This window comes from Oncorhynchus gorbuscha, linkage group LG22 (assembly GCF_021184085.1).
Source record: "Oncorhynchus gorbuscha isolate QuinsamMale2020 ecotype Even-year linkage group LG22, OgorEven_v1.0, whole genome shotgun sequence".
NCBI lineage: Eukaryota > Metazoa > Chordata > Actinopteri > Salmoniformes > Salmonidae > Oncorhynchus > Oncorhynchus gorbuscha.
The window spans coordinates 10,872,581-10,896,510 of NC_060194.1; the positions used below are offsets into that span (position 1 = coordinate 10,872,581).

The 23,930-nt window shown below is 42.7% G+C and overlaps 1 protein-coding gene across 2 annotated transcripts; it reads left to right on the plus strand.

Moving 5' to 3' along the window:
• The first annotated feature begins 431 nt into the window (after nt 1–431).
• LOC124009479 (ras-related protein Rab-3A-like) lies at nt 432–23,930 on the plus strand. 2 transcript variants are annotated; one of them, XM_046321298.1, is made up of 6 exons: nt 432–567; nt 14,975–15,199; nt 18,287–18,363; nt 20,035–20,153; nt 21,158–21,282; nt 21,540–23,930. In XM_046321298.1, the coding sequence occupies exons 2-6, from the start codon at nt 14,975–14,977 to the stop codon at nt 21,639–21,641; spliced, it is 648 nt and encodes a 215-aa protein (XP_046177254.1). In that variant the 5' UTR covers nt 432–567; the 3' UTR covers nt 21,642–23,930. The 2 variants fall into 2 exon arrangements, with proteins under 2 accessions (XP_046177254.1, XP_046177253.1); XM_046321297.1 differs by lacking the exon at nt 18,287–18,363.

Here is a 23,930-nt window from a genome sequence, read left to right on the forward strand (position 1 = left end):
TGGGCAACTTTACTAACAACAATCTTAGGCAAAGCCATACTATAAAGCTAACAGAAATATTGCTAGCGATTGCCAAGAAATGTATTGCCTTGAAATGGAAATTGGATTCCTCCCTGCCAGTTGCAATGTGGCTATCGGAAGTTAATAGTTGTATCCCACTGGAGAAAATCACTTACTGCTTGAGGAATAAGTTAAAGACATTTTACAGAATTTAGCAACCTTTTATTGACTGTAACGAGAATCTCCCTCCACATCACATTGATTGAATCTCTATATAATCTTCACATACTGTTTCACACGTAATGTATAATATGTGACCATATGATCCAATGTCTCATTATAAATAAAATATTGTATGTTTGTATTTATATATATATATTTTTTAAATTACGCTCGTCTGTTACTGTTAGTGCCTCAGGTTGCTCAGCAAGCGTAACAGTATTGATTGGTCCACCAGTCTGCCAGTCATTGTCTAGCTCTACTATCACGCAAGTGACGCCCTAGTTTCTGCAGGTGCAACACTGGGTACGACTGCAACGGAGCTACAGATAAAACAGACAATTCACGGTAAGCCGCAACCTGTATCGTCTGGCGAGACAAATAACAGTAGCACCAAAAAGTGTTTGAATATTTTGGCAGATTTAAATCAAATAATGGAGAGTGCAAATGTCGTCGCAAAATAGGGAAGAGTAACCTTCATTTGACATATAGACAAGGGTGCTTCGCTAGCATCAATAATAGACTAGTATGCTAGCTAAACCTAATTGCAGGGAGACATGTATTTTCTGGTGAACTAATGTTTATGCTGTCAATGCGGCTCTTTAAAACGAAGAACAGCGACATTTTGTCATTAAAGCAACAGTCCTTTTGATTGACCGTGAGCAGCTATTATTGGGTAGAAGTGTTTTATTTGTTTTCTTCTGATTGAGTTGTGGCGAGCCCCTGTACCCTTTATCCAGCTTGGGGACCTAGCTAGGAAACAGTGGTGACCCAAAGGGATGGTCTTAGCCTAATTGATCTCCCTGTGACCAAGACGGCTAACCCATGCAAATGCAATTAGCTACCAACATACGTTGACTATAGCAAATGTCAAGTTAAACCGCCTGATGTAACTGCATGTCCATTCAATGTTAGACATGCGCTAAAATCTATTCTCAAGACACCCAGCCATAGCTTGTTAGCCAGTTTAGCCAATGATTGCCTAAGCCGCAACGTTTCCGCCTTGTTGATCTTGGTCGGGTGCGTTGGCAAAGACAGGAGTGCCATAGACGATTTTAGTGTCTGAAATGTCCAAGCAATGTAAAGCAGTAACTATACACGTTCATCAATAACAACATGTTTTTTTAATTGAATTGCTAAACTGTGAATAATAAAAAGATTATCGCAGTGTCGTTTATGTCTGGTTAAACGTTATAAGCGCACTATAATATGCAGCGGCAGACTATAGCACCCCAGGGCACGACATGGGACGCTCACTTTACTGTTTTCCCCTATGTTGTTGAAGATGGAGGGGGGGAATTGAACAATGTGCAATACACATTCCTTTAGGAATACCCTACATTTGGGAAGAGATGCTAAGGAAATTTCCACCTCCCCAAGATGGGGTTATGGACATGTTATTTGGGGAGGGGGGGGGGGGGGTGTAAATCTGTTTTGATCCTGTGCTTTAGTGGAAAGATGTCTTTTGAAAGTAGGTTAGCTGATTAAACTCAACTCCACGATTTACAATGGGGTTGAGTGGCGACTAGTGTGGGCGGGCTGCAGCGCTGTAGTCACACAATTGTTTTTAATAAAAAACGACTGATTACAGCACCCAAAGAATAGCCTGCAATTACAGGGAATTTGGAAAGTATTCAGACCCCTTGATTTTTTCCCCCCCCCCACAGATTTATTCTAAAATTTATTCAATTGTTTCTCTCAATCCACACACACTGCCCCATAATGACAAACTGGTTTTTAGACATGTTGCAAAAATAACAATTAAATATGAAAGCTGGTGGTTCCTTTTAACATGAGTCTTCAATATTCCCAGGTAAGACGTTTTTGGTTGTAGTTATTATAGGAATTATAGGACTATTTCTCTCTATACCATTTGTATTTCATTAAGCTTTGACTATTGGATGTTCTTATAGGCACTTTAGTACCACAACAGCCACCCTCGAAGCAGCGTTCCCCATGCAGAGCAAGGTGAACAACCACTCCAAGTCTCAGAGGGAGTGACATTTGAAAAGCTATTAGCGCGCACCCCGCTAACTAGCTAGCCACTTCACATTGGTTACACCAGCCTAATCTAGGGAGTTGATAGGCTTGAAGTCATAAACAGCGCAATGCTTGAAGCATTGCGAAGAGCTGCTGTCAAATGAATGCTTATGAGCCTGCTGGTGCCTACCACCGCCCAGTCAGACTGCTCTATCAAATTATAGACTTATTTATAACATAATAACACACAGACAGGTCATTAATATGGTCGAATCCGGGAACTATCATCTCGAAAACAAGACGTTTTTTCTTTAATTGAAATACTGAACCGTTCCGTAACGGGTGGTATCCTTAAGTCTAAATATTCCTGTTACATTGCACAACCTTAATTCTGGCAAATTAGGCAGCCCAAACTGTTGCATATACCCTGACTCTGCGTGCAATGAATGCAAGAGAAGTGACACAATTTCACCTGGTTAATATTGCCTGCTAACCTGGATTTATTTTAGCTAAATATGCAGGTTTAAAAATATATACTTCTGTGTATTGATTTTAAGAAAGGCATTGATGTTTATGGTTAGGTACACATTGGAGCAATTGACAGTCCTTTTTCGCGAATACGCACCGCATCGATTATATGCAACTCAGGACACGCTAGATAAACTAGTAATATCATCAACCATGTGTAGTTAATGAGTGATTATGATTGATTTATTGTTTTTTTATAAGATAAGTTTAATGCTAGCTAGCAACTTACCTTGGCTTACTGCATTCGTGTAACAGGCAGGCTCCTCGTGGAGTGCAATGTAATAGGGTGGTTAGAGCGTTGGACTAGTTAACTGTAAGGTTGCAAGATTGAATCCCCGAGCAGTCAATGTAAAAAAATCTGTCATTCTGGCCCTGAACAAGGCAGTTAACCCACCATTTCTAGGCAGTCATTGAAAATAAGAATGTGTCCTTAACATACTTGCCTAGTTAAATAAAGATTAAATTAAGGTGTAATAATGTAAAAAATTGTCCAAAAATAAAGATTTCCGATTGATTGAAATCGGCCCTAATTAATCGGTCGACCTCTAGTTAATACATTTTTTTACGTAGTTATTACACATTGATTACACTATAACTCGTATTTGATATGTCACAATTAATTCATCGATATGTATGCAATGATGCTGGTAAGTTGCACCTACATTGCTGGTCATAAAAACAGCTAGCTAGCTCATGGATGCAAACAATGTTCTTCCCCAAAAACATAGCAAAATGACATCCTCTGTTTCGGTAGCTATAGTTAGCTAGCTAACTATATAGCTTGGTGTCATCATGTAAAATAACCCTAATTTATAAGAAATATCTTATTTGATTAACGGTGGTCGGACCCATCTATGTGAAGCTAACCACAATAAGGATTAGCCACTATAGTGGACTTTGCGGTTAGCCTTCAAAATAAAAGTATAGCATAATTCTACTATTTGTATTCACTGTCAATGACATACTTTTATTTTGAAGGCAAACCGCAAATTCCGCTATTGTGCCTAATCCTTACTGTGTCTAGCTTCATAACACATAACCCGGTCCGATCGAGCCTCATGAGCCAGATGAAGCTAGCTGGCTGCTTATAATGTTAGCTTTGGGCAACACGGTTCAGTATGTCTAAGTCTAAATATTGCTGTTACATTGCACAACCTTCAATGTTGTCATAATTACTTTCTAATTCTGGAAAATGAATTACGGTCTTTGTTAGGAAGAAACACAGTTCACAACGAGCCAGGTGGCCCAAACTGTTGCATATACCCTGACTCTGCTTGTACTGAACGCAAGAGAAGTGACACAATTTCTGCCTGCTAACATGTATTTATTTTAACTAAATATGCAGGTTTAATTTTTTTTAACTTTTGTGTATTGATTTTAAGAAAGGCATTGATGTTTATGGTTAGGTACATTTGTGCAACGAATGTTCTTTTTTTCACGAATGCGCTTTTGTCTGGTCTAATCATCACCCTTTTGGCAAAGTTGAAGTAGGCTGTGATTCGATTATAAATTAATAGGCACCGCATTGATTATATGCAACACGGGACAAGCTAGTTAACTTTGTAATATCATCAACCATGTGTAGTTAACTAGTGATTATGTGAAGATAAGGTGCTATACAAAGTGCTATACAGAAACCAAGCTTAAAACCCCAAACAGGAAGCAATGCAGATATAAGAGCACGGTGGCTATGAAAAACTCCCTAGAATGGCAGGAACCTAGGAAGAAACCTAGAGAGGAACCAGGCTCTTAGGGATGGCCAGTCCTCTTCTGGCTGTGCTGGTTGGAGATTATAACAGTACATGGCGAAGATGTTCAACCATTCATAGATGACCAGCAGGGTCAAATAAAAATAATAATCACAGTGGTTGTAGATGGTGCAACATGTCAGCACCTCAGGAGTAAATGTCAGTTGGCTTTTCATAGCCGATCAGTTAGTTAGAGAGAGAGAGAGAATAATATACACTTAAATTCACACAGGACACCGGATAAGACAGGAGAAATACTCCAGATATAACAAACTGACCCTAGCCCCCCGACACAAACTATTGCAGAATAATTACTAGAGGCTGAGACTGGAGGGGTCAAGACTAGAGGTTGACCGATTAATCGGAATGGCTGATTAATTAGGGCCGATTTTCAAGTTTTCATAACCGCCTGGCTCATTGCGAACTAATTTACCAGAATCTTACGTAATTATGACATAACATTGAAGGTTGTGCAATGTAACAGTAATATTTAGACTTAGGGATGCCATCCGTTAGATAACATACCGAACGGTTCCGTATTTCACTGAAAGAATAAACGTTTTGTTTTTGAAAAGATAGTTTCCCAATTCGACCATATTAATGACCTAAGGCTCATATTTCTGTGTGTTATTATGTTATAATTAAGTCTATGATTTGATAGAGCAGTCTGACTGAGCGATGGCAGGCACCAGCAGGCTCGTAAGCATTCAGTCAAACAGCACTTTTGTGCATTTTGCCAGCAGCTCTTCGCAATGCTTCAAGCATTGAGCTGTTTGACTTCAAGCCTATCAACTCCCAAGATTAGCCCGGTGTAACCGATGTGAAATGGCTAGCTAGGTAGCGGGTTGCGCGCTAATAGCGTTTCAAACGTCACTCGTTCTGAGACTTGGAGTAGTTGTTCCCCTTGCTCTGCAAGGGCCGTGGCTTTTGTGGAGCGATGGGTAACGTTGCTTCGAGGGTGGCTGTTGTCGATGTGTTCCTGGTTCGAGCCCAGGTAGGGGCGAGGAGAGGGATGGGAGCTATACTGTTACACTGGCAATACTAAAGTGCCTATAAGAACATCCAATAGTCAAAGCTTAATGAAATACAAATGGTATAGAGAGAAATGGTTCTATAATTCCTATAATAACTACAACCTAAAACTTCTTACCTGGGAATATTGAAGACTAATGTTAAAAGGAACCACCAGCTTTCATATGTTCTCATGTTCTGAACAAGGAACTTAAACGTTAGCTTTCTTACATGGCACATATTGCACTTTTACTTTCTTCTCCAACACTTTGTTTTTGCATTATTTAAACCAAATTGAACATGTTTAATTATTTATTTGAGGCTAAATTGATATTATTGATGTATTATGTTAAGTTAAAATAAGTGTTAATTCAGTATTGTTGTAATTGTCATTATTACAAATACATTTTTTTATATCGTCCGATTAATCGGTGTCTGCTTTTCGGTGTCACGCCCTGGTCGAAGTATTTTGTGTTTATCTTTATGTATTGGGTCAGGCCAGGGTATGGCATGGGGTCTTTGTATTGTGGTGTGTTTTGTCTTGGGGTTTTGGTATGTATATATTGGGATTTGTAGCTAGTGGGGTGTTCTAGCAAAGTCTATGGCTGTCTGGAGTGGTTCTCAATCAGAGGCAGGTGTTTATCGTTGTCTCTGATTGGGAACCATATTTAGGCAGCCATATTCTTTGAGTTTGTCGTGTGTGATTGTCCTGAGTGTCTTGATGTCCTTGTTCGATGTTAGTTGACACAAGTATAGGCTGTTTTCGGTTTTCGTTTCGTTTATTTGTTTTGTAGTATTTGTGTTTAGTCGTGTTTACGTTTGTTTTCAATAAACTTGGATCGCAATCGACACGTTGCATTTTGGTCCGACTCTCCTTCACCACACCTAGAAAACCCTTACAGAATCACCCACCACAAACGGACCAAGCAGCGTGTCAGCAGGCAGGAGCAGCCCAAAGAGGAGATGCGTAAGAAGGATTTCTGGACATGGGAGAAAATCCTTGACGGGAGAGGACCCTGGGCTAATCCAGGGGAGTGTAGCCGCCCAAAGGTGCAGCAGGAGAAGAGGAAACAGGAGCAGCCCAAAGAGGAGTACAGTATGGACTATACTTCTTGGGAGGAGATAGACAGACAGGTGGGCGGTCGACCCAGGGAGAGTGCCGGAGCCCGCCTGGGATTCGATGGAGCAGTGCGCGGAAGGTTACAGGAGAATGAGGTTGGCGAAGCAAGCACGACGGCGCGGACGGAAGGCTGAGAGTTAGCCCCAAAAATTTATTGGGGGGAGGCTCACAGGGAGTAGGGCTACGCCAGGTAGGAGACCTACGCAAACTCCCTGTGTTTACCGGGGGGCTAGAGAGACCAGGCAGGCACCGTGTTATGCAGTGGTGCGCACGGTGTCCCCAGTGCGGGTGCATAGCCCGGTGCGGTATATTCCTACTCCTCGTATCGGCCGGGCTAGAGTGGGCATCGAGCCAGGTAAGGTTGGGCAGGCTCGGTGCTCAAGAGCTCCAGTGCGCCTGCACGGTCCGGTCTATCCAGTACCACCTCCACACCCCAGCCCTCCGGTAGCAGCTCCCCGCACCAGGCTTCCTGTGAGTGTCCTCGGCCCAGTACCACCAGTGCCAGCACCACGCATCAGGCCTACAGTGCGCCTCACCTCTCCTGCGCTGCCGGAGCCTCCCGCCTGTTCAGCGCTATCAGAGCCTTTCTCCTCTCCTGCGCTACCGGAGTCTCCTGCCTGTTCAGCGCAGCTAGAGCCTTCTTCCTCTACAGCGCTGCTGGAGTCTCCTGTCTGTTCAGCGCAGCCAGAGCTGTCAGCCTGCATAGAGCAGCCAGAGCTGTCAGTCTGCATGGAGCAGCCAGAGCTGTCAGTCTGCATGGAGCAGCCAGAGCTGTCAGTCTGCATGGAGCAGCCAGAGCTGTCAGTCTGCATGGAGCAGCCAGAGCTGTCAGTCTGCATGGAGCAGCCAGAGCTGTCAGTCTGCATGGAGCAGCCAGAGCTGTCAGTCTGCAAGGAGCTGCCAGTCTGCAAGGAGCTGCCAGTCTGCAAGGAGCTGCCAGTCTGCAAGGAGCTGCCAGAGCTGTCAGCCCACATGGAGCAGCCAGAGCCGCCAGTCAGCGTGGAGCAGCCAGAGCCGACAGTCGGCATGGAGCAGCCAGATCTTTCAGTCTGCCCCGCGCCGCCAGTCTGCCCAGCGCCGCCAGTCTGCCCAGCGCCACCAGTCTGCTCAGCGCCGCCAGTATGCCCAGCGTCGCCAGTCTGCCCAGCGCCGCCAGTGCCCCTAGTCTGCCCAGCGCGGCCAGTGCCCCTAGTCTGCCCAGTGCCGCCAGTCGGCCAGGATCTGCCAGTCGGCCAGGATCTGCCAGTCGGCCAGGATCTGCCAGTCGGCCAGGATCTGCCAGTCGGCCAGGATCTGCCAGTCGGCCAGGATCCGCCAGTCGGCCAGGATCCGCCAGTCGGCCAGGATCCGCCAGTCGGCCAGGATCTGCCGGAACCACCAGCCAGCCAGGATCTGGTAGATCCATCAACCTGCCTGAGCTTCCTCTCACTCCCGAGCTTCCTCTCACTCCCGAGCTTCCTCTCACTCCCGAGCTTCCTCTCAGTCCCGAGCTGCCTTCAGTCCCGAGCTGCCCTTCAGTCCCGATCTGCTCCTCAGTCCAGTGGGGTTCTGGGTGAGGACTACTAGGCCATGGTCGGCGGCGAGGGTGGACAATCCAGGGACGCGAGGAGAAGGGACTGAGACATTAACTGAGTGGGGTCCACATCCCGCACCGGAGCCGCCACCATGGACAGACGCCCACCCGGACCCTCCCTATTGTTTTGAGATGCGTTCGGGAGTCCACACCTTAGGGGGGGGGGGGTTCTGTCACGCCTTGGTCGAAGTATTTTGTGTTTATCTTTATGTATTGGATCAGGACAGGGTGTGGCATGGGGTCTTTGTATTGTGGTGTGTTTTGTCTTGGGGTTTTTGTATGTATATATTGGGATTTGTAGCTAGTGGGGTGTTCTAGCAAAGTCTATGGCTGTCTGGAGTGGTTCTCAATCAGAGGCAGGTGTTTATCGTCGTCTCTGATTGGGAACCATATTTAGGCAGCCATATTCTTTGAGTTTGTCGTGGGTGATTGTCCTGAGTGTCTTGATGTCCTTGTTCGATGTTAGTTGACACAAGTATAGGCTGTTTTCGTTTCGTTTATTTGTTTTGTAGTATTTGTGTTTAGTCGTGTTTACGTTTGTTTTCAATAAACATGGATCACAATCGACACGCTGCATTTTGGTCCGACTCTCCTTCACCACACCTAGAAAACCCTTACAATCGGTATCAGCGTTGAAAAATCATAATCGGTCAACCTCTAGTCAGGAGACACTGTGGCTCCGTCCGACTATACCCCCGGACAGGGCCAAACAGGCAGGATATAACCCCACCCACTTTGCCAAAGCACAGCCCCCAAACCACTAGAGGGATATCTTCAACCATCAACTTACTATCCTGAACAAAGGCAGAGTATAGCCCAAGAAGATCTCCCCCACGGCATGAAACCGATGGGGGTGCCAAACTGGACAGGAAGATCATGTCAGAGACTCAACCCACTCAAGTGACGCACCCCTCCCAGGGATGGCATGGAAGAGCACTAGTAAGCCAGTGACTCAGCCCCCATAATAGGGTTAGAGGCAGAGAATCCCAGTGGAGAGAGGGGAACCGGCCAGGCAGAGACAGCAAGTGTGGTTCGTCGCTCCAGTACCTTTCCGTTCACCTTCACACCCATGGGCCAGACTACACTCAATCATAGGACCAACTGAAGAGATGAGTCTTCAATAAAGACTTAAAGGTTGAGACCGAGTCTGGGCCTCACATGGATAGGCAGACCATTCCATAAAAATGTAGCTCTATAGGAGAAGGCCCCTGCCTCCAGCTGTTTGCTTAAATATGTTCTCGGGACAGTAAGGAGGCCTGCGTCTTGTGACCGTAGTGTACGTGTAAGTATGTACGGCAGGACCAAATCGGGAAGATAGATAGGAGCAAGCCCATGTAATGCTTTGTAGGTTAGCAGTAAAACCCAGCCCTAGTCTTACCAGGAAGCCAGTGTAGAGGCTAGCATTGGAGTAATGTGATCAGAAGATAGCCCTATTTGGTAAAAGACCAAGTCCATCATATGGCCAGAATAGCTCATATAAGCAAAGAGAAACGACAGTCCATCATTACTTTAAGACATGAAGGTCAGTCAATATGGAAAATGTATATCTTTATATCTTTAGAGTTTGTCGGGAGACAACTTTTCCCGTGGCGCCCCAAATTCCTAATGAGTTGATTGTACGTAACCTTGAGGAACTCCGAAATTTACATTTGATTTACATGAATTTAATCGAGTAACATTTAAACAGTTAGTTGATAAAATAAGTAAGTCATCAGATTAACCCTGATTAACCCCGCCAAATTCAAAATACAAAATCGTAATATTAAACATTCATGAAAATACAAGTGTCCTACATCATTTAAAAGCTTAACATCTTGTTACTCCAGCCGCTTTGTCAGATTTCAAAAAGACTTTACGGCGAAAGTATACCATGCGATTATCTGAGGACAGCGCCCCGCGTACAAAAGCATAACAAACATTTTCCAAACAAGCAGAGGCGTCACACAAGTCAGAAATAGCGATAAAATAAATCACTTACCTTTGAAGATCTGCCTCTGTTTGCAATCCCAAGGGTCCCAGCTTCACATCAAATGATTGTTTGGTTCTATAAAGTCCTTCTTTATGTCCCAAAAAAGTCAGTTTAGTTGGCGCTTGATTCAGTAATCCACCTCTTTCCCTCGTTCAAAATGCATACAAAGGAATCCCAAAAGTTACCAATGAACTCCGTCCAAACAAGTCAAACAACGTTTCTAATCAATCCTCTGGTATCCTAATATGTAAATAAACGATCAAATTTAAGACTGGGGGAATAGTATGTTCATTACCGGAGATAAATAACGAAGTGCGCGCCCTCATCCATGCGCGCCAAAATACTGCAGTCAAAATGGGAGCCACCTAGAAAAACTACAAATTCTAGCTCATTTTTCAAAAACCAAGCCTGAAACTCTTTCTATAAAGACTTGTGGAAGCCCTAGGCTCCATCAATTCCATTTATTTTCCCAATAATAAGGATTAGAATGGGCAGACACCTCAAAAAAATAAAATCTGGATGGATTCTCCTCAGGACTTCGCCTGCCATATCAGTTCTGTTATACTCACAGACATTATTTGAACAGTTTTAGAAACTTCAGAGTGTTTTCTATCCAATGCTACCGATTACATGCATATCCTAGCTTCTGGGCCCGAGTAATAGGCACTTTACTTTGGGCCCGTCAGTCATCTGAATTTCCAAGTACTGCCCCCGGCCCTCAAAGTTAATGATAGTCACGTCATGACAATGCGTAGGCACAAATCTGTGCGGAAAACCATGCGTGGGATCACAAACTGAGTACCACCACCACAGTTTTTCCACAGCTAGAGGTCCTGCACCTCTTACTCCTCGATCACACCGACAGCGTCATTGAGCAAAATAGTACGAGGCATCATCTGGACATGTGTGCAACCAAAGTTTAACATTTACCTTCTGCTACCATTTCTGTCAAACCGTCTACGAATACAGTTTGACATACGTTCGATAAATCCAACGTATGCACCACACAGAACGCACTACAACTGCCTCTGCGATGCTGCGAGGAAAGCTCAGCATTCCATTGGAAATGAATGTACTTCTGGTGTACCAAAATGAAATAACGCTAACGGTGTGATCGAGGCGTTTTATAGAGTATTAGCGCAAAAATATTGCAGAGTTCTTGCACCTAAAGGTAAACAGTACCGGCACTTAAAATGAGTAGCGGCACCTATTTCAGTCCAAGTCAATAATTTAGTAAAAGGTTTTACGGCTCATTGAACATAGTCAACATCAATCAGTATGATCTAATGTACTGCAGTTTTGACATAGTTATCTGTCCCTTTCCCAGCAGTAAACTTCTCATTCTATTGGCCACTGCTGTTGAAATATTTCAAAACTAGTTTGATGCCAGAAACATGTTGACTTTTATTAAAACTATACTTTTTTATTAAACTATTTTTCATAAAGTGGAATACTGGTGACATGAGTGATAATAATTTGGTAGGTCAGTCTACTTAACTGCACTATATAAATGAGTCATCCCGCAGTGTTTGTCATTGTACCCTGATGAAGACCGCTTATCTGTTGAAACGTTGGACATAAATATTTTTGCATCTGAGCTCCTAGAGTGTGCGGCTCTCCTTTTATTTTTTAAAAGTGTTCCACTCCGCTAGCCAGCCTAAAGAGGTGTGCGTTTATTTTGCCTCTAGATCAGTCTAACTGCACATTTCCACCATGGATTTCTGTCATTTTGAATGAAGACATTAATACTTTTGTGTCATCCATCCTCTTCTACAGTGTGCAAATTAAAGGGCTCAGTTGGTTCATGTTCTTTCAATCGCATTCATCACTCTACTCCCACTGTCTTTCGCTAGCAAACTTACATCATTGTATTGACTGGGTCCAGCCAGCTAGTGAACTTGCAACATTGTTTCAACTGGGCCCTTCAGTTTCCCGGGACAGCTGTATTTGCCTCCTGCATATCAAATCAAATGTATTTATATAGCCCTTCGTACATCAGCTGATATCTGAAAGTGCTGTACAGAAACCCAGCCTAAAACCCCAAACAGCAAGCAATGCAGGTGTAGAAGCACGGTGGCTAGGAAAAACTCCCTAGAAAGGCAAAAACCAGGCTATGTGGGGTGGCCAGTCCTCTTATGGTTGTGCCAGGTGGAGATTATAACAGAACATGGCCAAGATGTTAAAATGTTCATAAATGACCAGCATGGTCCAATAATAATAAGGCAGAACAGTTGAAACTGGAGCAGCAGCACGGCCAGGTGGACTGGGGACAGCAAGGAGTCATCATGTCAGGTAGTCCTGAGGCATGGTCCTAGGGCTCAGGTCCTCCGAGAGAGAGAAAGAAAGAGAATTAGAGAGGGCACACTTAAATTCACACAGGACACCGAATAGGACAGGAGAAGTACTCCAGATATAACAAACTGACCCTAGCCCCCCGACACAAACTACTGCAGCATAAATACTGGAGGCTGAGACAGACCCTTTTCAGGTCTCCCAGCTTTCCTTTTGACAAAGTTTTATTATTATTATATATTATTATTACAAAGTAGGTCAATTCGTCAGCAAGACTCATCAATTAACTTGGGCTACAAGAGTGTAGGCCTAATGACAGTAGCCGAATGTCATTACAGTTTTTGGTGTTTTGTAACCGAGAGCGGTAGATATGTATAGGAGTAAGGTGACTAGGCATCAGGATATGATAAACAGAGTAGCAGCAGTGTGTGTGGAGTCAGTATAAATGTGTGTGCATTAGGCTTTCCTGAGTTATTTGGAAATAGCCATGGGATGATTTTTCACTACCTTCAATACCATTTGAAACTCTTTCTTTGAAGTATTTCAATAAATTGTAATATTTGTAGCTACTTTTTAAAGTAATAAATACCTGCAGTCAACATTATTTCACATTAGGAAGCTTACCGTAGTTCCCCAGAACAGTTGAGACAATCATGTGTTTGTTTGTAAATGGCACAACGGGAGAAAGCAGGAGCAGGTCCAGCTGTGTATAGACTGGGGTGGTGTTTTGTAATGCAAGTAAATATTTTTTATTTTTCTTCAATAGAGTAATCAGGGACGTGCAACTATAGTATTCCTTCACAGAAAATACATTAGTGCAACACATTCATGAGAAAATAGCTTAATTTTGATGACAAGAGAAGTGCAACACTATTTGGCTAGCAGCCACACAAGTGGGCTAAATGAGCTTACAATGAAAAAGCCTGGTCTTTAAAAAAACTGCATGGCCATCAGATTTCTAATGTTTATTATAAAAAGAATGTAGCCAGCTACATTTCCTAAGGTTTTGCTTAAATGTAATCTTGCATTTTTACTGGAGAAAAGTAGCTACACATCAGTCAGCGCTGTCTGCTGATAGAAAGCCCGTAAGGGGAATTCTCAGTGGAGAAGTGCAGCTGAAGCACTAAATGTGTCTTGATGTCGAGCAGAAATGACAATAAGCATTTCAGATCTGCATTTACAAAACTCAGAAAGATACAACGCATAGGAAATATCTTATTTTCCTTGTAAGAAAAATGCAGAATTCTGCATTAATCCAGCCCCTACATTTGACTTGCTAGTTAATCGAAGTAAGTGGCTGAATTAAGGTGACATCATATTGCTCTCTGCCATGTTTGAGATGTCTAAAGCCCTTTTGGATTAGTTAGTGGCAGCTGTACAAATATCTAGATTTCCTTGTTTTTTTTCTCCTCTCACTTCTCGGCTGTTTTCTCTTTTCTCTTCTTAGAGCAGAGCAGGCCTGTTGCCCTAGCGACTTAAGATTTACACACAGACACCATGTGTACACATGCTACTTCAGAGACGGTACTGTTCTTCCTTCAGATGATCATGCGTCAACTTTGTTAATTTGCACAGTTTCTCTCATCCACATTTGCTTATCCAAACTCACCAAAAAATGACATTCGGTAGCTCCTAACTATATATGAATGACTTTATGAGCTGGATTACCTGTCTTTGCAATTAGTTTATTTTTGTTTGCGCTCGTTAGCATATTTAGCTAGCAGCCTCCATGGAAATCCCCTATTGTGCTTTTTTTGTTAACATTCTGGTAATAGACGCCCAATGGGCTTTTTTTGCATTTGTTGGCGCCCCCTTGTGTACTAAACCAGTAATACTGTATATTCCGGTATGATGATATGAAAATCTGGATACCACCCAACCCGTGTGTGTGTGTGTGTGTGTGTGTGTGTGTGTGTGTGTGTGTGTGTGTGTCAGTGTGCATAGACAGTGCAAAAATAAAACACAAGGAGCAACTCTGATAGTCCATGTAGCCATTTTGTTAGCTATTTAGCAGTCTTATGGCTTGGGGATAGAAGCTGTTCAGGAGCCTGTTGGTGTCAGACCTGATGCACGTTCGGAAGCCGATAGAACAGTATGGCTTAGGTGGCTGGAGTCTTTAACCATTTTCCGGGCCTTAAGGTGAAGTTACCTTTTTATATTAGGCATATAAAATATAAATGGCTCCAATACACACATTCCCATACAAAAGGTGCAGAGAGATGCAGTCTATAAGCTTCATGGCGCCTACAACGGGCTCAAAATGCACTGTTTGAAAACAAATTATTTTGTAGTGGACCAACGTGCGCAGGTCTACTAAGTGATTTGTTTGACAATTGGAAGAGAACCTCTAGGCAGGTTGTGTTCATGCCACATTAATAGGTAATGTATATTTACCATTAAAATTCATGTTTTTACTATTAGTCCCATTTAAAAAATATACACATAATTATAATCACAAACTGAAAGTCCTGGGAAAGAAATTTAGACCCCAAATGTCCCGGTGTGATTTGCGCTCTGCTTTTCTCCCTTCAAAGATGGCCTCAGCAACAGCCACCTATGGACAGAAGGAGTCCTCCGACCAGAACTTCGACTACATGTTCAAGATCCTGATCATTGGCAACAGCAGTGTGGGTAAAACCTCCTTCCTGTTTCGCTATGCTGATGACTCCTTCACGCCGGCTTTCGTCAGCACGGTGGGCATCGACTTCAAGGTGAAGACCATCTACAGGAACGACAAAAGGATAAAGCTGCAGATCTGGGTGAGACACTGACCTTAACTGATTCTGTCATCCAACCCTCTGTTAACCACAAATGAGGTCATGTTTGTTATTAGGGGTGTTCTGGCTTTAAAGGTCCAATGCAACTGTTTTTATCTCAATATCAAATACTTGCTGGGTAACAATGAAGTACTTTACTGTGATTATTTTCAATTAAAATGGTTTTACATTTACATTTAAGTCATTTAGCAGACGCTCTTATCCAGAGCGACTTACAAATTGGTGCATTCACCTTATGACATCCAGTGGAACAGCCACTTTACAAAAGAAATAAACACAGCTTCTTAGCAAAGAGCAATTTCTCAAGCAAGAATTTTGCTTGAAGTGTCTAAAAGTGAGGAGAGAAACTGAAAACGACCTGTTATTGGCAGAGCGGTTTGGAACCATGATGTCACAAGGCAGGCCAAAACTCCATCCCACCAACACAGGCTGACATTTCAGGCAGTCTTTTGAAACAGCTCTTACACTAAAAGAGCAGTATCATACTTTTCACAATTTCACATTATTTCTAACTTCATAGTGTATATATATATATATATATATATATATATATATATATATATATAGTTAAAAGTTTGAACACACTTACTCATGCAAGGGTTTTTCTTTATTTGTATATAATAGTAAAGACATCAAAGCTATGAAATAACACATGTATTAATCAAAAAAGTGTTAAACAAATTTAAATATAGTTTTAGATTCCTCAAAGTAGCCAATCAATCAAATGTATTTATAAAGCTGTCTCTAGAGAGTTGAAAACAGCAGGTCTGGGACAGGTAGCACATCTGGTAAACAGGTCAGGGTTCCATAGCCGCAGGCAGAACAGTTGAAACTGGAGCAGCAGCACGACCAGGTGGACTGGGGAAGCAAGGAGTCATCAGGCCAGGTAGTCCTGAGGCATGGTCCTAGGGCTCAGGTTCTCTGAGAAAGAGCGCGCGAGAGAATTAGAGAGCATACTTAAATTCACACAGGACACCGGATAAGACAGGAGAAATACTCCAGATAACAGACTGACCCTAGCCCCCCGACACAAACTATTGCAGCATAAATACTGGAGGCTGCGACAGAAGGGGTTGGGAGACACTGTGGTCCCGTCAGACGATACTCCCGAACAGGGACAAACAGCCACCCTTTGCCTTGATGACAACTTTGCCCACTCTTGGCATTCTCTCAATCAGCTTCACCTGCAATGCTTTTCCAACAGTCTTGAAGGAGTTCCCACATACACTTGTTGGCTGCTTTTCCTTGACTCTGTGGTCCAACTCAACCAAAACCATCTCAATTGGGTTAAGGTCAGGTGATTGTGGAGGCCAGGTCATCTGATGCAGTACTCCATCACTCTCCTTGGTCAAATAGCCCTTACACAGCCTGGAGGTGTGTTGGGTCATTGTCCTGTTGAAAAACAAATGATAGTCCCACTAAGAGCAAACCAGATGGGATGACATATCACTGCAGAATGTGTTGTAGCCATGCAGGTTAAGTGTGCCTTGAATTCTAAATAAATCAGACTGTCACCAGCAAAGCACCCCTACACCATCACACCACCTCCATGCTTCACGGTGGGAACCACACATGCGGAGATCATCCGTTCACCTACTCTGTGTCTCACAAAGACACTGCGGTTGGGACCAAAAATCTAAAATTTAAGCTCATCAGACCAAAGGACAGATTTCCACCTGTCTAATATCCATTGCTTGTGTTTCTTGGCCAAAGCTGGTCTTTTCTTCTTATTGGTGTCCTTTAGTAGTGGTTTCTTTGCAGCAATTCGACCACGAAGGCCTGATTCACGCAGTCTCTTCTGAACGGTTAATGTTGAGATGTGTCTGTTACTTGAACTCTGAAGCATTTATTTGGGATGCAATTTCTGAGGCTTGTAACTCGAATGAACTTATCCTCTGCAGCAGAGGTAACTCTTCCTTTCCTGTGGCTGTCCTCATGAGAGCCAGCTTCATCATAGTGCTTGATGGTTTTTGCGACTGCACTTGAAGAAACTTTCAAAGTTCTTGAAATTTTTCATATTGACTGACCTTCGTGTCTTAAAATAATGATGGATGATCGCTTCTCTTTGCTTATTTGAGCTGTTCTTGCCATAATATGGGCTTGGTCTTTTACTAAATAGGGCTATTTTCTGTATACCACCACTACCTTGTCACAACACAAATGATTGGCTCAAACGCATTAAGAAGGAAAGATATTTCACTTTTAACAAGGCACACCTGTTAATTGAAATGCATTCCAGGTGACTACCTCATGAAGCTGGTTGAGGGAATGCCAAGAGTGTGCAAAGCTGTCATCAAGGCAAAGGGTGACTACTTTGAAGAATCTAAAATCTATTTTGTTTTGTTTTACTTTTTTGGTTACTATATGATTCCATACATGTTTCTTCATGGTTTTGATGTCTTCACTATTATTCTACAGTGTAGAAAATAGTAAAAATAAAGAACCCTCGAATGAGTAGGTGTGTCCAAACTTTTGACTGGTGCTGTATATAACACAGAACAATCTGGGTTTTGACTGCACTGGGGATTGCTCCCCCAAATGACAAATGTATCTCATCTTATGGATACATAGTCGCCTGGTTTAGGTGAAAAACTAACATTGACAGATTTAACCACAGTGGTAAGTAATCGCCAACCCTGGCCTTGGAGAGCAAATGTACAGGCTTTTGTTTCAACCAAGCACTAACACACCCGATCCAAAGAATAACTGCTCGACAAGAGCATGATTAATTGACTCTGGTGTGTTAGTGTTGGACTGGAACAAAAGCTTGCATAACCTGTATGTAGCACACCAGGACCAGGGTTGGTGACTACTGTTTTACCTTATTTTCATATGAATGAGCTCAAAGGTCTTGGCATGCAGGCTAGTTCTCCAAGTTTGATACCAATAGGCTATACAGTAATGGGGGAAAGATGGGAAATATCGCATGACAATAGGCTAGACTCATACTATAATAGTATATATGCCATTTAGCAGATGCTTTTCCATACGAAAGTTTGGCTTTTTAGGGGGCGAGTTTGTTTAGGATTTTGGCAGACCCCTATGCTTTCATGCACACATCTCCATTAGAGGCCTATGACAGCGGTGCCTGGAGAGGGAAGGGGCGGAGAGGAGCAGTATCCGCAGTATCGTTACACTGGCACGAGGTTAGTGTCTCTAATGCCAGTCTCTCTCGCTCTTTCTCTCTGTCTGTGGCTCCTGTGAGGAATATGTTTAGTTCTGAAGAAGATTGGTTGTGACACCACGTGCGTCATGGTGGGTCGTCTGCATCCACCCCCTTCAGCAGAGTAGACCTCGCTGTCGAACAACACATACAGTACCAGTCAAAAGTTTGGGGACACCTACTCATTCCAAGGTTTTTATTTATTTTTACATTGTAGAATAATAGTGAAGACATAAGGAATCATGCAGTAACCAAAAAAAGTGTTAAACAAATCTAAATATATTTTATATGTGAGATTCTTCAAAGTAGCCACCCTTTGCCTTGATGACAGCTTTGCACACTCTTGGCATTCTCTCAACCAGCTACATGAGGTAGTCACCTGGAATGCATTTCAATTAACAGGTGTGGCATATTTAAAAGTTAATTTGTGGAATTTCTTTCCTCAATGCGTTTGACTAAATCAGTTGTACTGTGACATGGTAGGGTTGATATACAGAAGATAGCCCTATTTGGTCAAAGAACAGCTCAAATATGCAATGCACACACTGCTCAGATCTAAGGTGGTGGTAGCTATTCTCATCACAAGACTTTAATAAGGAGGGTACATCCACACCCAATATATAATCTTGGTTTATATGCTGCTTGACGTGTGGAATAAACCAAGATTATGTGCTGTCAGTGTGGGTTTACTCTCTTCATATGATCTTGTGAGCACGAACACGTCCCTGTGTCATAAGATAGCTGAAGACCGAAAAAATGAACAGAGATGCTGATAAATGTGTGTGGTTTCCTAAATCGCCTCGATTAATTTGCCAAAGCGCCTGCCATTGCTGTCTCTCAAGTGTAGAATCATTTATGGCCTAATGACGCCCATCTATCGCACTGCTATCGCACTGCTATCTCACTGCTTGTTTAAATGTGAAATATGCATAAATTGCTCCGCAATTAGTTCGCCTAATTTCAGTTTGTGACAAAACAAGCAATGGATAGTGTAGAGAATCATTGTACCATCTAAACTGTTGTGAAATATATTTTTAATAAACCAAAAACATTGTTTTCAGCTGTTTGAAGCTGGTGTTCAAAAACGAATGTAAAAGACACAAACTAAACTTAAGAATGGGAAGCATAGAAATATAGCACTTAGAACCGATCTACCACTTCTTAAACAAGCTTTCAAGGAGAGTGGCAGATTTATAAGTCTCATTTCAATGTGAATGTGGTCGGCTCGCCCTAAAAGTTACATATTTCAGGTATAAAACAGTGTTTTACCCTGATATACTGCACTGCGGCATGTGCTGGCTATAAATTGATGCTATAACTAAACTTCTGACATCACAGAATATTCTGATGTTAGTATCTTGTCTTTTTTTTAAATCCACAACTACATTGTTATATGCAGCTACAATGTTTAAACGTGGATGTGGGGTTCAACTTAATGCATTCTTTTTATATGCTGTAGTACATTTGGATTTGCTTTTTCTGCTATTTTTGTGTGTGTGTGTGTGTGTGTGTGTGTGTGTGTGTGTGTGTGTGTGTGTGTGTGTGTGTGTGTGTGTGTGTGTGTGTGTGTGTGTGTGTGTGTGTGTGTGTGTGTGTGTGTGTGTGTGTGTGTGTAAGATAATGATTCATTGTGTGATATGTGTGTTTCTCCCAGGATACTGCCGGACAGGAGCGCTACAGGACCATCACCACGGCCTACTACAGAGGAGCCATGGGCTTCATCCTCATGTATGACATCACCAACGAGGACTCATTCAACGCCGTGCAGGACTGGTACGGGACCTGTGTGTGTGTGAAACAACTGTATGCATGTTTGTCTGTCTGTATCGTTGCCGACGGGTTAATCAAATCGAGCACACCGCCATGCAATCTCCATAGACAAATATTGGCAGTAGAATGGCCTTACTGAAGAGCTCAGTGACTTTCAATGTGGCACCGTCATAGGATGCCACCTTTCCAACAAGTTGAATCATGTTTCACCACCTGGCCGTCCGTCGGACGAATCTTGGTTTTACTGATGCCAGGAGAACGCTACCTGCCCCAATGCATAGCGTCAAGTTTGGTGGAGGAGGAATAATGGTCTGGGTCTGTTTTTCATGGTTCGGGCATTGCCCCTTAGGTCCAGTGAAGGGAAATCTTAATGCTGCAGCATACAATGACATTCTAGATGATTCTGTGCATCCAACTTTGTGGAAACAATTTGGGGTAGGCCTTTTCCTGTTTCAGCATGACAATGCCCCCGTGCACAAAGCAAGGTCCATTCAGAAATGGTTTGTCGATCGGTGTGGAAGAACTTGACTGGCCTGCACAGAGCCCTGACCTCAACCCCATCGAACACCTTTGGGATGATTTGGAACACTGACTGCGAGCCAGGCCTAATCACCCAACATTTGTGCCCGACCTCACTAATGCTCTTGTGGCTGAATGGAAGCAAGTCCCCCGCAGCAATGTTCCAACATCTAGTGGAAACCCTTTCCAGAAGAGTGGAGGCTGTTATAGCAGCAGAGGGGGTGGACTAACTCTGTATTAATGCCCATGATTTTGGAATGAGATGTTTGATGAGCAGGTGTCCACGCTTACTATTCTTTGGTCATGTAGTGTATGTTCTGCAAAATGTGAATAATTTGACGACTGGGTGAAACAATGGCAGTACCAGTCAAGCGTCACTTGCTTTGCCCGCTAGGATGAGGGTCAAATGCATGGAACTCAATTTTCTTTAGCTGTGATTGGATCCGTAATATAACTACAACAGTTGAATGCGTGTGTGTGTGTGTCAGGTCCACCCAGATCAAGACGTACTCCTGGGACAACGCCCAGGTCCTGCTGGTGGGAAACAAGTGTGACATGGAAGACGAGAGGGTGGTGGCAGCAGACAGGGGCCGGCAGCTCTCTGACCAACTGGGTGAGTTAATTACCCAGTAATATAGTAATAAATCCTGTGTCTTTTCCCTAGAAAATGAGTCATTGTTTTATGTACCTACTCTGCTGTTACTGTGTACAGCTGAGTAATTACGTTCTGGTTGCCGGAGTAGATATTGAGCAACTTCACGCCATAAGTACAAGTTAATGTAAAGTGTTGCTCATTACAACAAATACACATCACGTTACATTCAAACGACTCTTAATTAATCAGACATCTGTCTTTCCTCTCCTCTGCAGGCTTTGAGTACTTTGAGTGCAGTGCCAAGGACAACATCAACGTCAAGCAGACGTTTGAGCGGCTGGTGGACATCATCTGTGAGAAGATGTCAGAGAGCTTAGACAACGCCGACCCCGCCGTCACAGGGGCCAAACAGGGGCCCCAGCTCACCGAGCAGCCCGAACGCCCCCACCAGGACTGTGCTTGCTAAACACCCACTACACACGTACCTCACACACCTGACCCCTCACACACCACTTCCTGCAGCCTCCTCAGCTGGTGGAAGAGGTCTGTGATGGGTTTGTGTTTTAGATGGAAGAGCCTGGCTGAAAACTCCGTTATTCCATATTTCAGTCCCCCGTCCATCCATAGGTGTTTAGAGTCCAAAGTTCACATTCTGACTCCCCTTACTGCGGCCTCGAACCTGAAGGGATTTCATGTATTTTTTCGAAGGGCCACATTGCTGATTATCTGTTTACTGTTGATAGCTTTGTTTTTGTTTTTTCGATGTCCTTGATTAGCTGGTTAACAATCAAATTAATTTAAGTGGCGTGAGTGAGGTATGTTCTAAGTCCACATTTTGGATAACAAATATTTTTATGAGATTTGTTTTTTCAAACATATCTGACCAAAATCCCATGCATATCGGTTATCAGTCATGGTCATTTCCTAATATTCTATAATTGCTGGATTTAAGAAAGATCTTTTTTTTTTTTTTAGCAAATCTAGAAAAGTGTCTTTAAGTAGAAGAGTATATATAATGTTCAACTTCGTAATATAATAAATATGCATTTTAGAATTCAAAAATATATAAACAAATGGTGTAAAATTATAAAAAAATATCTGTGCTTTGTGAGAGGTGCATGCTGTTTTTTTGTTTTAGTTTTTTACCATGGAACATCTAAGAGCTGTTGGACACGTCCCGCTGAATCAAACTGGCTTGTTTGTTTCGCAGTTTGGGTCTGTTGTGAACAACAGTTGAAAATGTATCTTCTTATTCCTTGTCAGTGTGCATCACTGCTATTCTACAGCACAATCGCCTCTTATTCATGTGTATAACACGAGCGCACACACACAGTCAGGACAACACTGGGCTACTGCACCCATATACTACAACACTGACCAATGTTAACATCACGTTCCAATCTCTTTCCCATAGTCCGTTTGACTTTTTTATTGATTTTTTTTAATTGATTTTTTTGTTTTGTTTTTGCATGTTCAACGTCATGTTTGTGTGATTTTGCTCTGTTTCAGTGTAGAGATAATTGCTTGTTGGTATATACATGAGGATAACGTAGTCAATGAAATGCACTGAGGCACATGAAGGTATTTCGTCAGTTATGTCACGACCATCTATATTTACACACAGTATTATGTCTTATTTTTTAGATGAGGTTCTTCATAGATTGTTTGCGGGCTGCGCTCTATCATGGTTGGAAAAAAGACTTATCAGTATTGTGTGGGGTGGTTGATTTAAACCAGGCTGTCCTTTTTGAGATTGTATTGGGTTGACATACTCCTGCCCGAAAACACTTACATTCCACTGTATGTTCTCCTGATTATATGTACAAGCTGTTTCAAGGAACTGCTTTTACTTCCATTTTCCATGTTTCTAAACCAACTGAACCTTTTAGGGTGGGTGTAGTACCAGTGTGAATACTGTATTACTCTCAGAGAAATACTGTGTCATTGGCCAGCCTGGTTCTCCAATATTAACTACCAAAAAACCTGCTAAAGGTCATGTCTGTTACAAATACTGTTTGTGTTTAGTCTTAAGGCAGCTTTGCTTTAATGTTTTTTCCAAAGACGTCCTAATTAGACTACCAAGCCAAAAATGACTCCCACTGGGACAAGACTTGTTTGACATGTTTTTGGAGCTGCACTGAGTAAAAGGCCTGTAGCACTGTAGTACAAGAGAAGCATTTGGTATGTATGCCTACTCCCTGTGGCAGTTTTCAAAAAGGGAGAAGTGTGTAAAGTATAATCCGTACTTTATTTAACATAGCAAGTCAGTTAATAAAAAATTATTATTTACAATGATGGCCTACCGGGGAAAAGTGGGTTAACTGACTTTTTCAGGGGCAGAATGACAGATTTTTACCTTGTCAGCTCGGGGATTTGATTATTGGCCCAGCTCGGGATTTGGTTACACGCCCAACGCTCTAGCCACTCTGCAACCTGCCGCCCCTAATCACTTCCTATTAAACAACTTTAGTTTGTTGATTTTGTGTTTTGCTGTAAACTTGCCTCTGACTTAGGTATGTGTCCAATTCAGCTTTCTTAGCTCTCCGCCCTTCCTTCCCCCTGTAAATAAGCATTTTTTTTGTTGGGTTTTAGTCTTGAATTGTGCTGTAATACTGTATCTCCAGGTTTGCTAAAACCAAGGAATTAATAAACAAAATATAAAAGCA

What these genes read in the sequence shown, in the direction of transcription:
- LOC124009479 (XM_046321297.1), top strand. Translation starts at nt 14,975, where the DNA reads ATGGCCTCAGCAACAGCCACCTATGGACAGAAGGAGTCCTCCGACCAG. An exon ending in GGATAAAGCTGCAGATCTGG is followed by an intron (nt 15,200 to 20,034) that starts GTGAGACACTGA and finishes TGTTTCTCCCAG; the next exon opens with GATACTGCCGGACAGGAGCG. An exon ending in TTCAACGCCGTGCAGGACTG is followed by an intron (nt 20,154 to 21,157) that starts GTACGGGACCTG and finishes TGTGTGTGTCAG; the next exon opens with GTCCACCCAGATCAAGACGT.